The sequence below is a fragment of the Scyliorhinus torazame genome, chromosome 4 (assembly GCF_047496885.1).
Source record: "Scyliorhinus torazame isolate Kashiwa2021f chromosome 4, sScyTor2.1, whole genome shotgun sequence".
Classification (NCBI taxonomy): domain Eukaryota; kingdom Metazoa; phylum Chordata; class Chondrichthyes; order Carcharhiniformes; family Scyliorhinidae; genus Scyliorhinus; species Scyliorhinus torazame.
The window spans coordinates 133536354-133552662 of NC_092710.1; the positions used below are offsets into that span (position 1 = coordinate 133536354).

Genomic DNA, 16309 nt, shown 5'->3' on the forward strand with positions numbered 1-16309 from the left:
AACAAATCTCTAAATCGCTCCAATCTGTCCTCCCTCCACTTTCCAAACGAGTCCAAGGCTGCAGGTACAAGATGAAGATTCTCACAGATTGGGGCCACCAATGACATATCACCCTGCTTAAAATGCTGCCTAAACTGTCTCCATATTCTCAAGATGGCCATTTAGCCAGAGGGAACAGAAGAGGAGCCATAACCAAGGAACTCAAAATAGAGCCTCTGCTGGCGGCTCACTTCATTCGCCCCCCCCCCCCCCCCCCGTACCATTACGTAGTAAAATATTCGCCACCTAATAAAATAATAGATTGGACAAAGCCAGACCAGACCCCCCCAAACTGCCTATCCCTCTGCAAAATACACCCTGCAAATCAGTGGGGTCTTACCAACCCAAATTAAAGATAACATCATTTTACTTATTTTCACAAAGATTTAAGGAGAAGAGTTGGAAGGTACTGAAACAAAAATAGAAACCTTGGGAGGATATTAATTTTTACCAACTGAATCCTACCTGCCAAGGCCAGCAGATGGTTTTCCTACCTCCCCAAGTCAGCCACCTTGACCAGATCCGCAAAATTCAGTTTATGGTGCGAAGCCCAGCTGTGGGCCACCTGGTTTCCCAGATAAGGGAAGCTGGACCTGGCCAGGCGAGAGGGCAACCTCCCCATATCGGATCCTCTTTCTGGGAGATTCACCAGGAAGCATTCGCTTTTGCCCAAGTTCAATTTGTACCCCTCGAAGGAGCCAAACCTCCTGAGAAGCTCCAATCTCCTATGCATTGGTGAGGGCACCTGTTCAATACAACAAATCGTCTGAATACAATATACCCTATACTCTGTGCCCAAATCTGACCTGCAAAGGTGGCATAACCTTCCCCTGTCCTTGGCTGGCAGGGTCCAGTGTATCAAAATGAATATTCTTCCACTGTTTTTGTTTCTTGTTCAATGTCTTCCTTCCAAAATCCTTTTTTGGGAGGGTCAATAAGTTGAAAGCAGCTTTTACATGGGCGGATAAGATGCCAAGAATTCGTTGGACCGTTTTTCAGACAGACAATTGGGAATTACCCAATTTGCTTTTTTTAATTATTGGGCGGCTAATGTAGAAAAAGTGCTCGGTTGGTGTCGTGGCCCAGGGTCCCCTCGGTGCAGGTTGAGGCGAGGTCATGTAAGGTCTGGGTTGGGAGCTCTGGTGACAGCTTCGCTCCTGTTTTTGCCGACAAAACATTCTATGAGCTCAGTGGTCATACAACCTCGAGGATATGGGGACAGTTCAGGCAACATTTTAAGCTTATATCTGTCGAAGTAGCCCCTATTTAGACGAACCAGCTGTTTGAGCCGGAGAAGCTAGACCATTTGTTTTGGGAATGAGGAAGGAAAGAGCTGGAGAAATTGGGGGACTTGTTTCTGAAGTGGCAATTTTCCAGCTCGTGGGATCAAGTTCGTTTTGATATCTCCAGGTTCGGAATTTTGTACGAAGACCTTCCCGGCCTTCCCCAATCCGCCGCCGCCGCCTCTTATGGAAAGGGTCCTTTTGCTGATGGGGTCGGAGGGGGTAGCACATCTGGAATCTATGGGCGGTTCCTGTCAGATGAGGTGGGCCCTGTGGACAGGGTGAAAATAAGGTGGGAGGGAGAGCTGGGGCCATAGTAAATGATGAGGTGTAGAGTGAGGCTCTTTGCAGGGTGAACTACACCTCCTCGGGTGTGATGCTGGGCTTGATCCAGTTCAAAGTAGTGTTTAGGGCACGTCCGACTAAGGTGAAGATTTTCTTTTCTCCAGAGGTGGCTGATAGCAATGTTCAGGGGGCCTGGCCAATCTCACGCACATGATCTGGTCTAGTCCCAACCTTTTGGGTCTCCTTCTTTAGTACCACGTCAGCAATTCTCAATTGGAGTTCTGTCCTCTGGTTGCAATATTTGGAGTGTCGGACATGTGGGCCTGCAGTCAAGGGCAGAGGCGGATGTTCTCGTCTTCACCTCGTTGATTGCCCTGAGGCGAGTTCTGCTGGGGTGGAGATCTCCAACCCCACCCAGTGCCTCGGCATGGTTTGGGGACCTTATGGTGTTGATGCATTTGGAGGTCAAATACACCATGAGGGGATCGGCTGAGGGATTCTACTAGAGGTGGCAGCCTTAAATTACCTATTTCAAAAAACTAATCGCCACCAGTTGCTAGTGGGGAGTATGGGTTACATGGGTTTGTACAAATGTTTGTATTTGTGGATATATAAAAATATAATTTTTTTGGTAATATTTGGCAAAATTAAAAAACTTTTGGATACAAGCTATAAATCTAAGCTCAAAGCCCATTTCCCCCTTATTATAGAAAATTAGCATCTTTATTTTGGCTACACACCTCTTTCTGTGGTTAACTGTAGGTACATACCAGATCAGGGTTTCCCAATCTGTGGTTCAAAACACCCAGTGGGGTCATGAAACAAGATTTTGGCGTTGTGAGTGGCGCAACAGCAATGGGTGTCATGGAGTTTGGCTGCTGGGTAGTTTGAGCTGAATGCTGACAGCTATCAGGACCCTTTAAATCTGCACCTTTTTTTTCTAATGGTGGGTGTGGCCTAATGGACAGATCTTTGAGGCAGATTGCTGCTGCAAAACTGTTTAAACATTTACCACCACGTTGCCCTTCCCTTTCTCCCCAGCCTGCTGCACACACATGCAAGCGCTAACCCCGCATCGCCCCTGCAACATGATCAGAAGTCCAAAACGTACCTAAAAGGAGCCCCAACCATCATCATTCAAATGTCTGTCCATCATTACAGTCTTAACAACTCAGATACTAAATTGCCATAGTTTTGTTACAAATACAAAAGCTTTAAAAAAAAAGTCAGTAATTTTACAATGGTTTCTTTTGACCCAGAGCTTAAAAATGTTAAAGCCATGACAATAATCAGATTACTGACAGTGACCTTAAAAAGGGACAAAGCCATGTTATCAGCTCAAAAATCACAAAAATACTTTAAGCTGCAATGCCATACAGAAGATACATTGTTGAAATACAAATCGAATGATATTTTCTACAAAGTAACAGATCTACATGGATCAAACTGAAGAACTCAGCAATTATATTCCACAGAACAGAACTTGAAAGTGCAAAGATCCCGGATCCACTGAGGGGATGAGAGTTCAGCTGGCTTGTCCAGCACTTGTTGCTCATTCCTAATTGCCCTTGGGAAGTTGGTGGTGAGCTGTCTTCTTAAACCGCTGCAGTCCAACTTTTCAAAGTCAAAAGCTCCTGCATTCTACTTGTAAGGCAAATTAAAGAACCAAGATGGCAATGGAATTACATGAGCATGCTGAAGTTATTTTTTGTGAAAATGCCAAGTTGTAATATTTATATAATATATAAAGATAAGACACGAGGATAATGTCTCTGAAATAAATTAACAAGTGTCTATAGTTGTTAAATAAAATATGGGGCGGATTTGCATTTCACTGCCAAATTGTGTAATTGTTAGGACTTTGCATCCAGTGATAAAAAATGGGTTTCATATGGATTAATGCATCCCAAAAAGTCAATTATTTACACAAATCTAAAACTTTAACCGATGTACGGACACTTTTACAGACCGAATACTGTATGAATTTTTTTTGAAAAAACCTGCTTTGACATCAGCTTCTTTCATGCCCATGCGGCATCCCAATATGCTTTACAACCTATCGAGTGCAGTCAATGTTATAATATAGAAAACACAAGTTGTCAATTTACCCACAGCACATTGATGATGACCAGATAATCTGTTTTGTGATGCTGATTGCTCTTCTGCAAAATAATGCTAGAGCATCTTTTTGAGGGGACAGATGTGGCATCAGTTTAACATCTCATCTGAAAAATGGGGCCTCCAACTGCGCAACACAACACTCCCTCAGTATTGCACTGGCGTGTCAGCCTTGATTTTTGTGCCTCAAGTGCTGGAGTGAGACTTGAAGCCAGAGAGCCTTTTGACTCGAGAAGCAACAGTGCTATCAGCAGTGACTTAGTTAGCAGCAATATTAAGAATGTAAAATAGGTTGTCCTGCGCCACAACAGTGGTACCAAGAGAACAAAATACTTCAATGTAAAAGCCATGATGACATTCAATAGAATGATTACATGATGAGAGAAAATTATTGCTGACTCATTGTCCGTGCAGTGGGTAAATACACGAGTAAAGCAAATAGAATATGTATCATATTATGTGAAACTTTCCCATGTAGGAAACGAATAGCGAGTCTTGAAAGGTACCACTGAAAAAGTATCCATTACCCCAAAACTCATTGACATTTAGATATTTACTTATGCAGTTATGGAGTTTCATTACAATCTCTCATCTTTGCTTTAAATATGGGACTTTCAAAAAGACCACTTAAAATCGATTGCTAACTAAATTCTCAAGTCAGATGTCAGAGGACTGCACCAAATTCAGCATGTCAGGGTTCATGCCATCACAAGTTTGCAGAGAACCTTTCTTGACCTATGTTCGGTTTGTGTGTCATTTATTGCACAACCGTGCTCATATAAAATGATCCATTTTGATGGGAAATAATGAACATGTTTGGATGTCAAACGCAATAGCCAGGGATACAGAGCAGCTAACCTCAATGAGTAGATTTGTGCAGCATAGCATGTTAGCATAATTTTGCATGTTTGGGGTTTAATATTTTCCCCAAATTGTATTTCAAGTCATGTTGTTTTCTTCAAAGTCTTGCTTGTTTCACCATTCTCCCTGCCACTGGCCTCCTTTGCAAAGTTCCAGTCAACTGGGCTAAAAAGTTGGATTGTTTTCTTGCGTGTCCAATGCGGGTTGATTATGAAGGTCAGGAGGAAAAGTCCAGAGAAGAACACCATGGCCTGCGGGACTGGTACATGTAGTCTTATTCTGTCAAAATGCTGCCAGCATACCCACCATATGTGATAGGTGAGGATCATGCGACAGTGAAACAAGTGGATCATGAACCACTGGTTTAATTTCCAGGGCAGAACGTGTGAAAAACCAGCCTGGGAAGGGAAGATTAAAAGAAACAATTAGGACACATCGTGGGCAAACTCAAATTATCCGCACCTCCTCAAACTGTTTTCTAATCTACAGCAGTCCTTTCCTCAGTTAAATCTCAAAGCAGAGAGCAATATGAAATGCTCTTTAGACAAACTACAACTCTAGGTGCACAACACATTAAATCTAACCTTTTCTCTATTGGTGATTATGTTGGGGTTGAGGGTGGATTCCTGATTCTTTTTCTTTTGTGTTTTGTATTTAAAATGTTGGGGGTGGGTGAGATAAAGGGATTGTTGACCAGGGGATTGCCATTGTTTTTGTTATTGTTGATTATTTGTTGGTGGGTGTAAATTTGATGAAACTGTGAAAAGGGGGAAGAATAAAAATAATCTAAAAAAAAATCTTCTCTGTAACAGTTACTGTGAAAGGGAGCATTTTTCATTGGGATTGAAGGGTCATTTTCACATCTGCTATCATTATACAAACTGAAAAGTTTGAAATACAGTGCTGAATTTAAATTTTAAAGAGCAAAAATCGTTATGAATCATTTGAATTAACCAACATTTTCTTTCTAAAAGTAGTGAGACTCCTTAAGTGTGCAGCAAAACCGAGCCATGCATGTTCAAAGACATCTGCAAAGCCACTATATTCCTGCTGGTGGAACTACAGAGCTATTATTAGGGGTCAGTCTTCAGCTCACCACCAGAAAAACTAACGGTCACTGCAGTCTCAAAGCACACACAGTTTGCATTATGAATTGAAATCTCATTCTTATATCGTTCTTAAGTGTACAAGGGCAGAGACGGCAGTTAGGGCAGTGATATGCTCCTCCTGCCAGATGTAGGAGATCAGGGAGCTTTCTAGCGTACCTGACGACTATGTCTGCGGGTTGTGTGACCAGCTGAATCCCCTTACAGACCGCGTAGTTTGGTTGGAGCAGCAGCTGGACACATTGCAGAGCATACAGGGGGCAGAGAGTGTGATAGACACTAGCTTCAGGGAGGTGGTTCAGACAGGCAGATGGGTGACCGCCAGGAGAGGCAGGCAGTTAAGGCAGGAGCCTCCTGCGGCTATTCCCCTCTCAAACATGTATACCATTTTGGATACTGTGGGAGGGGGTGAGGGATGACCTCTTCATCATAGAATTTACAGTGCAGAAGGAGGCCATTCGGCCCATCGAGTCTACACCGGCCCCCGGAAATGTACCCTACCCAAGGTCAACACCTCCACCCTATCCCCATAACCCAGTACACCCACCCAACACTAAGGCCAATTTTGGACACTAAGGGCAATTTATCATGGCCAATCCACCTAACCTGCACATCTTTGGACTGTGGGAGGAAACCGGAGAACCCGGAGGAAACCCACGCACACGGGATGTGCAGACTCCGCACAGACAGTGACCCAAGCCAGAATCGAACCTGGGACCCTGGAGCTGTGAACCAATTGTGCTATCCACAATGCTACCGTGCTCCCCTCCTCAGTGGAAGATACCAGCAGCAGCCAGGCATATGGTACCACAACTGGTACTACTGTGGAGCAGGGTTGGGCTAAGTCCAGGCGAGTGATAGTAGTAGGAGACTTGATAGTCAGGGGCACAGACAGGCGTCTTTGTGGCCGCAAACCGAGTCGAGGGCATCCTGAAACCGTAGGGTAAACAGACAGATGTCATTGTCCACATTGTTACTAATGACATAGGCAGGAAGAGGGAACAGGTCCGGCAAAGACAATTCAGGGAGTTAGGTCAGTAGCTAAAAAGAAGGATCTCTAGGGTAGTAATTTCAGGATTACACCCCATGCCATGTGCTAGTCAGGCTTGGAACAGGAAATTAGGACAGTTGAACACCTGGTTAAAGAGCTGGTGTAGGAGGGAGGGCTTTAGATACTTGGATCACTGGGATGCCTTCTGGGGAAGTAGGGAACTGTACTAGAAGGACGGGTTGCACTGAACTGGAGGAACACTAATATCCTGGGTGGGAGGTTTGCTAGTGCTGTTGGGAGGGTTTAAGCTAGTGTGGCAGGGGAGTGGGAACCAGATCGGCAGGCCAGTAAGTGTAGAGAAAGTGGGGAAGTGTAGTAAATGAGGAAATAAGTGAGACTGAGATAAACATAGCACAGAGTAAGAGCAGGCAGGGGGAAGCCACAGGGCTCAGCAGGACTGTAGGCCGGAGTGTGTTTGCTTCAATGCAATAAGTATAACAGGTAAGTCCGATGAACTGAGATCCTGGATTACTGCATGGAACTGTAATGTTATTGCAATTACGGAGACATAGTTAAAGGAGGGACGGGACTGGCAGCTTAACATTCCGGGATATCACTGTTTTAGATGGGACAGAAGGAGAAACAGGAGAGATGGGGGAGTTGCATTGCTGATTAGGGAGCAGATCACAGCTGTTGAGGGAGGACACATTGGAGGGATCTTGTAGTGAGGCATTGTGGGTGGAGTTCAGGAATAAGAAGGGTGAAATCACAATGTTGGGAGTGTACGACAGACCTCCCAACAGCCCGCAGGAGACAGAGGAGCGATTGTGTAGTCAGATACTGAAAAGATGTGAAAAAAAGCAGGGTAGTTGTGACGTGTGAATTTAACGTTCCCCCATAAGGGCATCAGGGGTTATTGGGAAGAAGGCAGGAGAATGGGGATGAGTAAATATCAGCCATGATTGAATGGCGGAGCAGACTCGATGGGCCGAGTGGCCTAATTCTGCTCCTATGTCTTATGGTCTTGGAAGTGGGTGAAATCTTAATGAGTACTTTGTATCGGTATTCACCAGGGAGATGGACATGATGGATGTTGAGGTCAGGGATACGTGTGTGAATGTTCTGGAGAACGTCAATATATCAAAGAGGAAGTGTTGAGTATCCTAAATTGCATTATGGTAGACAAGTCTCTGGGGCCGGATGGGATCTATCCCAGGTTACTGCGGGAGGCAAGAAGACAAATAGCTGGGGCCTTAACAGGTATTTTCACATCCTCTTCAACCACAGGCGAGGTTCCAGAGGACTAGAGAATAGCCAATGTTGTTCCCTCATTTAAGAAAGGAAGCGGGGATAATCCAGGAAACTATAGGCCGGTGAGCCTGAAATCAGTGGTACGGAAGCTTTTGGAATAGATACTGAGGGACAGGGGCAGGGATTCTCCGCAATCCCGGTCAAGTGTTGACCCCGGTGTCAAAACCGGCGTGAGCGACGCCAGCAACGCTGGCATCAACGTCATTCTCCCATTCCTCGGGGGCTAGAATGGCGCCGGAGTGCTGTGTGCTGCTCTGGCGCCGAAAGCCTGCCCTACACGGCTGCCGCGGATCCGCGCATGCACGCCACGGCCGGGGCCACTACAGCCCATGGGCAACATGGCGGAACCCTACAGGGGCCCAGCGCGGAGGAGCTTAGGCCCTCCCCGGAATTAGCGCACCCTCCGATTGGTTGCCCCCGATCGCGAGCCTGGCAACCGTGGATGCAGTTCTGGTCACATTATCAGAAGGACGTGGAAGCCGATCAAGATGAACGTACTGCCAAGGTTCCTCTTCCTATTTAGATCCATTCCGATCTTCATCCCCAAGGCCTTTTTCCAAAATGCAGTCTAATCATGACGTTTGTGTGTGGGGGAGTAAGAACCTGAGAATTCCCAAACAGACACTGCAAAGAAGGAAAATCAAAGGGGGCTTGGCCTTACCCTCCGATACTACCACTGGGCAGCAATGGCAGAAAGAGTGAGGGGATGGGTACAAGAACCCGACACAGATTGGGTACAAATGGAGGAGGCATCCTGTAAAGGAATGACCCTCCGGGCCCTGGCCACAGCAGCACTCCCATCCTCCTCAACAAGATACACAACGAGCCCAGTGGTAGCGGCCACGCTGAGAACATAGACCCAGCTGAGACAACACTTCGGGATAACCAAAATGTCCCCCATGGCTCCCATATGCGGCAATCACAGATTCCCCCCCCTGCCATGCTAGATACCACCTTCAAAAGATGGAGGCGGGTCAGGGGCACACTGACGGTCAGGGACTTCTAGGTAGGGCGCAGACTGGCGACACTAGACAAAGTGACTAGGAAGTGGAAACTAGCAAAAGGACAGGAAATGAGAAACCTCCAAATAAAACACTTCCTCTGCAAAGAGACAGTAGGCTACTCTAGGGCCCCAGAAAGCACACTACCAGAGGACCTGATGGGCACAAGCAATGAGAAGGGGGGGCTATGTCGGAAAATATACGGAAAAGCTACTGGACAGAGCCCGGACTCTACTGGACGAGGCCAGCCAAAAATGGGAGGACGAACTGGGGACAGAGGTAGGATGGGGACTCTGGAGCGAAGCACTGAGCAGGGTGAACTCCACCTCCTCCTGCGCAAGGCTAAGCTTAATGCAGCTCAAAGTGGTGCACAGAGTGAACCTGACCAGAACCCGAATGAGCAGGTTCTTCCTGGAGGTGGAGGACAAATGTGAGCGGTGCCAGAGGGGCCCGGCCAACTACACCCACATGTTTTGGGCTTGCCCCAAGCTTGCTGGGTTCTGGACAGACTTCTCCAAAGCAATGTCCAAGGTTGTGGGGGTGAGGGTGAAGCCATGCCGAATAGTGGCAATCTTCAGGGTATCGGAGCAGCCAGAGCTACACATGGGGAAGGGGGCCAACGCCCTTGCTTTCGTTTCCCTAATCGCACGCCGGAGAATCCTGCTCGGTTGGCGATCGGCAGCACCACCCACAGCTGCAGCCTGGCTCGCTGACCTTTCGGAATTTCTCCACCTGGGAGAAGATTAAGTACGCCACCCGAGGGTCAGAGGAAGGCTTCCTGGATACTTTGGGGCAGTTTGTCGGTCTGTTCCAAAATCTGTTCGAGGCCAGCAACGAGGGGGGGGGTAAGGAAGGGGGGGAAACCATGAGAGATGGGGGGGGGGGGAACACCCCATCCTTTTTTCCCCCCCCATTCTGTCCAGAAAAGAAAAGAAAAGCACAGCCGAAGTGGGGGGAGGGGAAACCATAGACCGATCCAGAGGGCAACAAAACGCACATAGGGTCAGTTAAACGAAGGACGAACTAAACCTCTCTGTATAATAAAAGAAATTAGTGCGAGCGATAAAAATGTGATGTGTATGTATACAACTGCTTATAAATATGGAAAATGCCAATAAAAAGATCTAAAAAGGAAGCTTTGGAGAGAGTGAAAAGAAGGTTCACCAGGATGCTGCCTGGTCTTGAGGGTGTTGGCTATGGGGAAAGGTTGAATAAATTAGGATTGATTTCACTGGAAAGATGGAGGCTGAGGAGAGACCTGATAAAAATCTACAAAATTATGAGAGGCATAGACAGGGTGGATAGTCAGAGGCTTTTTCCAAGGGTGGAAGTATCAATTACAAGGGAGCACAGGTTCAAGGTGAGAGGGGGGAAATTTAAGGGAGATGTGCAGAGTAAATTTGTCACGCAGAAAGTGGTGGGTACCTGGAAGGCGCTGCAAGAGGATATGGTGGAAGCAGGCACATTAGCAACATTTAAGAGGCATCTGGATGGGTACATTAATAGGGAGGAAATAGGGCAGCACAGTGGCACAGTGGTTAGCACTGCTGCCTCATGGCACCGAGGTCCCAGGTTCGATCCTGGATCTGGGTCACTGTCCGTCTGGAGTTTTCACATTCTCCCAGTGTTTGAGTGGGTTTCACCCCCACAACCCAAAGATGTGCAGGGTAGATGGATTGGCCACGCTAAATTGCCCTTAATTGGAAAAAATGAATTGGGTATTCTAAATTTTTTAAAAATTGAATAGGGAGGAACTAGAGGGATACGGACCAAGTAAGGGCAGAAAGTTGTTTTTTTTAGTTAGGCATCATGATCAGCACAGGCTTGGAGGACCGGAGGGCCTGTTCCTGTGTTATACTTACCTTTGTTCTTTGAAACGCTAACCCCCAACGTCAGATTTAGTTTCCTGTTCCAAAGAATAAGCTGTCAAAGACTCAAACATATTTGCTTAAGGCCATCTTTCTAAACACTGTCCCACCGTTTTTATGATTTATTTTGTTCCCGTTGTAAAAAAATAAATAGAGAAACACTAATACACTTTACCTTCAACAGGATCCAAGAAATGCAAGTGAATGGAGTGCTCATCTCCAGCAATAGCACCATCATGGGCAAATAGTGACCCGCATTGTCCCATATCAAATTGGTGGCAAAACCAGATATGGCAAAAAAGTGATGGATAGCCAGGGCCACATCAAATGTTTTGAAAACTACATTGAACCCATGAAGAGCTGCATTCTCCAACATAAAGAAGCCAAGTGCTGTTAAGATGTTGAACCAAGACCAGTTTTGTTGAGCCAGTATTTTATCAGCATGCAATTCGGAGTCTTTCAGGAGAGCCCAAAGACCTGCAGCCATGCCCTGGATCCCAAAAACACCACGAGTGACAGCAAGGTTCCAGAAAACCTTCTCCTTTGCTGGCAGAGAACAGTAGGTCACAGACAATACAAGGCATAGCCAATGTGAAAGAATGAATATTACAAAATAGAATAGGAAACCGGCAGCGATCACAGTGCAACGGACATTCCAGGCAGAATAGTCCATGTCAAAAAGGTTTTCTGAAGTGTCACCCTTATGGAAGGAATTCATTTTGTCAACTGAAGCAGTCATATTCAGTTGAAGTGTGTTGTCGCCAATTATGTTTGGTTGTCGGTTCAAGAAAATTCAGCCAGCAAAAACAAAATTTGTCTCCACATCCAAAGTGCCTGGTGAAAAGTCCATCCAAGTTTACGGAGGCTCTGGACAATTACAAGTCATCTGGAGGAAAAGCACAGATTAACAATGTTAAAAAGGTCAGCCAATCACTATATACTTTTGTTGCTGTTTTACAGGCCTAAAATTATGCAAATTAAGAACTAAATTTTCTTCCAATTCTTAGAATCTCTACAGTGTAGGATGCCATTCAGCCCATCGAGACTGCACCAGCCCTCAAAAGAAGCATACTACCTAGGTCCACTCCTATCCTATTCCCATAACCCCGCACATTAATCATGGCCAATTCACCTAACTTGCACATCTTTGGACTGTGGGAGGAAACTAGAGCACCCGGAGGACACCCACGCAGAACATGCAAATTTCAGTCATCCAAGGCTGGAATCGAACCCTGGACCCTGGCGCTGTGAGGCAGCAGTGCTAACCAGTGTCGCTCCTCACCTCCGATGCCTCTCCTCCCTCCCCTATCCTAGTACTGCCCTCAAATATAGTGGTACTTGCGTAGTACAGTAGTGGGCAGCTTTTCCGTACCTCACCTACATGGGTCAGCATTCATTTTTAAGGCAATACAGTTGAGTATCAGCATTAATGGGTAGGCATAAAGTCATAATACCAATCATTATTCTGCCTTCACCAGACCCAGCATTTCCAGCAGGAATCACTACATAGCAATCAGCAATGGGAATTTCAACTTTCTCTCACCCTAAATCAAGGGCCCAATGCTAAAACCAGCAGCCTCACCACTGTTAGGCAATTTCAGTAAGGGCACTGTAAAAATTGTGCATCAAAAAGAGGACTTGCATTATTATATCTCATTAGATGGTACAGGTGTCCACTTCACCCCGGGTGTTCGTTTTAAAAATTTACTAACAAACCAACCAATATAACTAGCAAATAATTCTACAAACTTTTTAACTTTCAGCAATTTCAAATCAAGCTGCTTTCAGGCAGTGGATTGACACTATGATTAAACGTTTCTTTTTGAGCTATTCGTAAAACTGCCCAAAGTTGGCACTCTTTTAAGATATCATAGGAACAATTTTTAAAAATGTTTTAAAATTCTGGCCCATCAAGCTGGTTTGTGCCAGATTTCACATGCAGTGATGTGAATGAGTTTGAGTGAAAACCAAAGGGGAAAAAGATTGTTTGGGGAGAAATTTGAGAGCCATTTGCATGTGGATCACTGATGATGCCCAAATATAAACCTATAATACCGTACATATATTTGCATTCAGCATGAAATAACCTTCTTAATAACTGGAGTAATACCAAACTATATTTGTGCAAGAATAAAAACAATTTACTTGGGGCAAAATTAAAATGCATCTTTTCCACCCCCTCTTCCCTCCCAGCCCAAGTGCCAGTCTGGAAGTGCTGACCCTTATTTTGCTATCTGACCTCTAAGCCAGGATTAACACATGTTTTTCTTTTTAACACTGTCATTACCACTCCGTTGTCGTGTGTCCATGACATCTTTCTCATTTTACCTCTCTTGACTTACAACCTACCCCTGTCCTTCTATTTTGCTCCACCTCCCCCACACCCATCACATTTCTATCTCTCGTCAGCTCTGAAGAAGTCATTCAAACTCAAAATGTTAACTCGGCTTCTTGTCGCAATGATGCATTTTCTGATTTTAGTTTACATTTGCACAAGAGGAGCGACCATTCTCGGAGTTATCATTCCACCTTTCGCTTTGTGTATTTCTTCTCATGCCTCTCACATGGAGATAAGAGGGAAAGAAGACATCTCCCTCACAAACGGTCCTGCACTTAGTTGCTCAATTTGCATAGATTCTAAAAATGGCAACTACTCGAGTTATGGGCCAGGGTTTAGAGAACACCAAAGTATATCATGGAGTTCATCTAACCCACAACTTTCAATAGATTTTGGTTATGAGGAGCACAAGGGCCCACCTTCCAGAGGTGCAACAGAGATCTTAAGTATTTAAAAAAAAAACAATGTTTATTCTATGAATCCAGTTAACATTTTATAAACACTCAATTTTATGAGTTTGAGTGCTTATGAAGCTACACTCATCCAAGCTTGTGGAGTGTATTCCATCACAATCCTAATTTGTGTCTCAGATGTTGGAATGGCTTTGAGCAACCAAAAGTGGAGTCCCTCGCCATAAAATACCCAGCCTCTCACCGGTTCCTACAGCCACAGCATTTAACTCGTTAACAGTTTTAGTCAATGGCAACTTGCAGGATATTGATGATGGCAATGCTGTCAAATATCAAGGGGAGGTGGTTAGCCTCTCTTGTTGGCCTTTCTCTTGTTGGAAATGGTCACTGTCTGGCCTTTTGTGGCAGGAATGTTATGAATCAGTCCAAGCCCACTGCACATGGATAGAGGCTACTTTGTTATCCAAAGAAAAATGGAACTAAACACTATGCAATCATCAGCGATCACCACCACGTCTTGTCTTAAGGTGGAGCTCGATGACAAAGCGGATGGTGGTATTGGGCCCCAGAACACTGCATAAGGGTATGATATCCTGTGGTGAGATGACTGGCCTCCAACAACCAAAATCATGTTACTGCATCCACTCTCTCCTCACTGCTGGAATTCAACTTTTTTGTCCATGTTTGAACCAAGGCTGTAATGAGGTCTGGAGTCAAGGTTCCGGCGGATCCCAAACTGAACATCAGCAGGCAGGATTTTGGGGAGCAAAGTGCTGCTTGATAACACCTTCTATCACTTTGCTGGTGATTGAGAATGGGGCAGATTCACATTTCTGGCTGAAAATTGTTTCAAAAGCTTTAGCTTTAACTTTTGTACTCACACTGGACTCGGGCAGGAGCAGGACATTAACCACAACCACAGTATCTCCTGCCAAGGCAACATCACTGCGCATGGACACTGGTCTGTGCAAGCCTCACTCTGCTGTGCCAAAACATGGGTTTTGCAGGTAGGAAATACATGCAGGTCTTAACATCTTAAACTCAGAATTAAAATAATGCAAACTTTTTTTTTCCTTTTGACACTGAATGAATTTCAATCTCGCAGCAGCAGGTCAGTGAAATTCTAATACAGCAAAACTGCGCATTCCTGGCATTGACAGCAAACACAGTCATTGACTACTGCATCAATGTGTTTGACTCCATCGTATCTGCATCCGTTCAAATATTATTCATCAATATTTGATAAGGAAAAGGTCAGTTCATAGCGCACCCAGAGTGGCAGTAGCTAATCAGTATCCCTGGTCTTGACATAGGGCCAACAACCTTTTTCAGGCCATCGGGACCACGGTTTCTACTGCCAAGTTTCTACTGCAGCCTAAACTTAAAGCCAACGTGAATGAGGCTCTCCTGCAACGCAGATTGAAAACTAAAACGAACAAGGATAGAGATACCCATGGACTCAGTCCCCTAACACCAGATCAAATGGTCAGAATTCAGACTGCATCTGTGTGCTCGTCAGATGCAGGAGTAGTTGCGATGGCCTGTGGGAGTCTGCATGTCCGCTGGGGGCTGGTGCCTCGGCCTGGTGATTGAAGTGGTGTGTTATCTGTTGGTGCTGTTCTGCTACCTGAATATAATTGTCTACATAGTGGGCACCGTCTAAGGCTATCACATAGCTATTCGATTGTGGTGCAATACCACCCCCATGTTCTCATGACAGGACAGCCTCTGGGAGGGATCAAATCTCTGCTCGGGCTGGATGTATCTGAACCTGAGCTCACGTCCTTACCCATGAGACCAGTCAAAATACTGTTGGAAAGCATCTGAGCTGCACAACTGGCAGCAGCTGTTAAAACATTTTTAAAAAAAGCAGAGTAAGGCCTACTTTGATGGCAAGGTGAACCCCATTGAGTATGAAGTTGGACATAAGATAATGCTGCAAGTCTTCCAGCCCGGCACATTCCTATCCCCAGAAACGCGGGACCCTGCCAAGTGGTGGACAAGGCGATCCTATCCATTTACCGGTACTGATGGATTCTGGGAAATCCGGATGATACCATGTGAACCGAATGAAGGCATTCAGTTCTCAAAACAACTATCATCAATACTCTTTAACACCAGAGGGAATTGAGGCAGTGCCCCCCCCCCCCCAACCCCAGGGTCTGGTCCCTGATCCCGTGTTTCCAGTCCCACCCTCACAAAACCCAGGCGCAAGAGAAAAAGAAAACGAGACGTGATTAAACCGCACCTTGCGGCGGGACCACTGAAAGCACCTGGTACGACGCTCCGACCGGGAGTAAGTGGAATAGCTGGTTCCAGGTAGCCAGAGTCTGCCCACTTAAATCACCACCTCAAAAGGAAATACGGGGACCGTAAATAAAATGTAGTGTTCATTTTGAATTTATAAACTTTAGGACTTGTGGCAGACCCCCTGTTCCCTTGCACTCCTCCATTCTCCACATTTCTTTCTTGCTATGATTTCATGGAAGGTTTCCTCCACAGGCTGCCTGTTCTAACAATTGTCAGGATCTGCTCGATAAAAATGTTTGAAAAATCCAAAGTACCACATTCAGTTCAATGATTGGTAGCCATCATCTCTATCAATCATAGAAGAACGTAGTCTTCTTGATATTCTCCGGAGGTTGGGGGACCTTCGCTTTGTCACCTCTCTTCGTCTCCTATGCCCACCTTCACCATA

General features: G+C 45.5%; 1 protein-coding gene across 4 annotated transcripts in view; it reads right to left on the bottom strand.

The window, feature by feature from the left end:
- Nucleotides 1-252: 252 nt before the first annotated feature.
- Nucleotides 253-16309, bottom strand: part of cln8 (CLN8 transmembrane ER and ERGIC protein) — a 61599-nt gene continuing 45542 nt past the window's right edge. For all 4 annotated transcript variants that reach the window (XM_072498628.1, XM_072498630.1, XM_072498631.1 and 1 more), the window contains 2 exons: nt 11039-11749; nt 253-4984 (listed from right to left, as the gene is read on the bottom strand). In XM_072498628.1, the coding sequence (XP_072354729.1) occupies nt 4670-4984; nt 11039-11602 (879 nt within the window). In that variant the 5' untranslated portion in view covers nt 11603-11749 and the 3' untranslated portion in view covers nt 253-4669. The remainder of the gene's footprint in view (nt 4985-11038; nt 11750-16309) is intronic.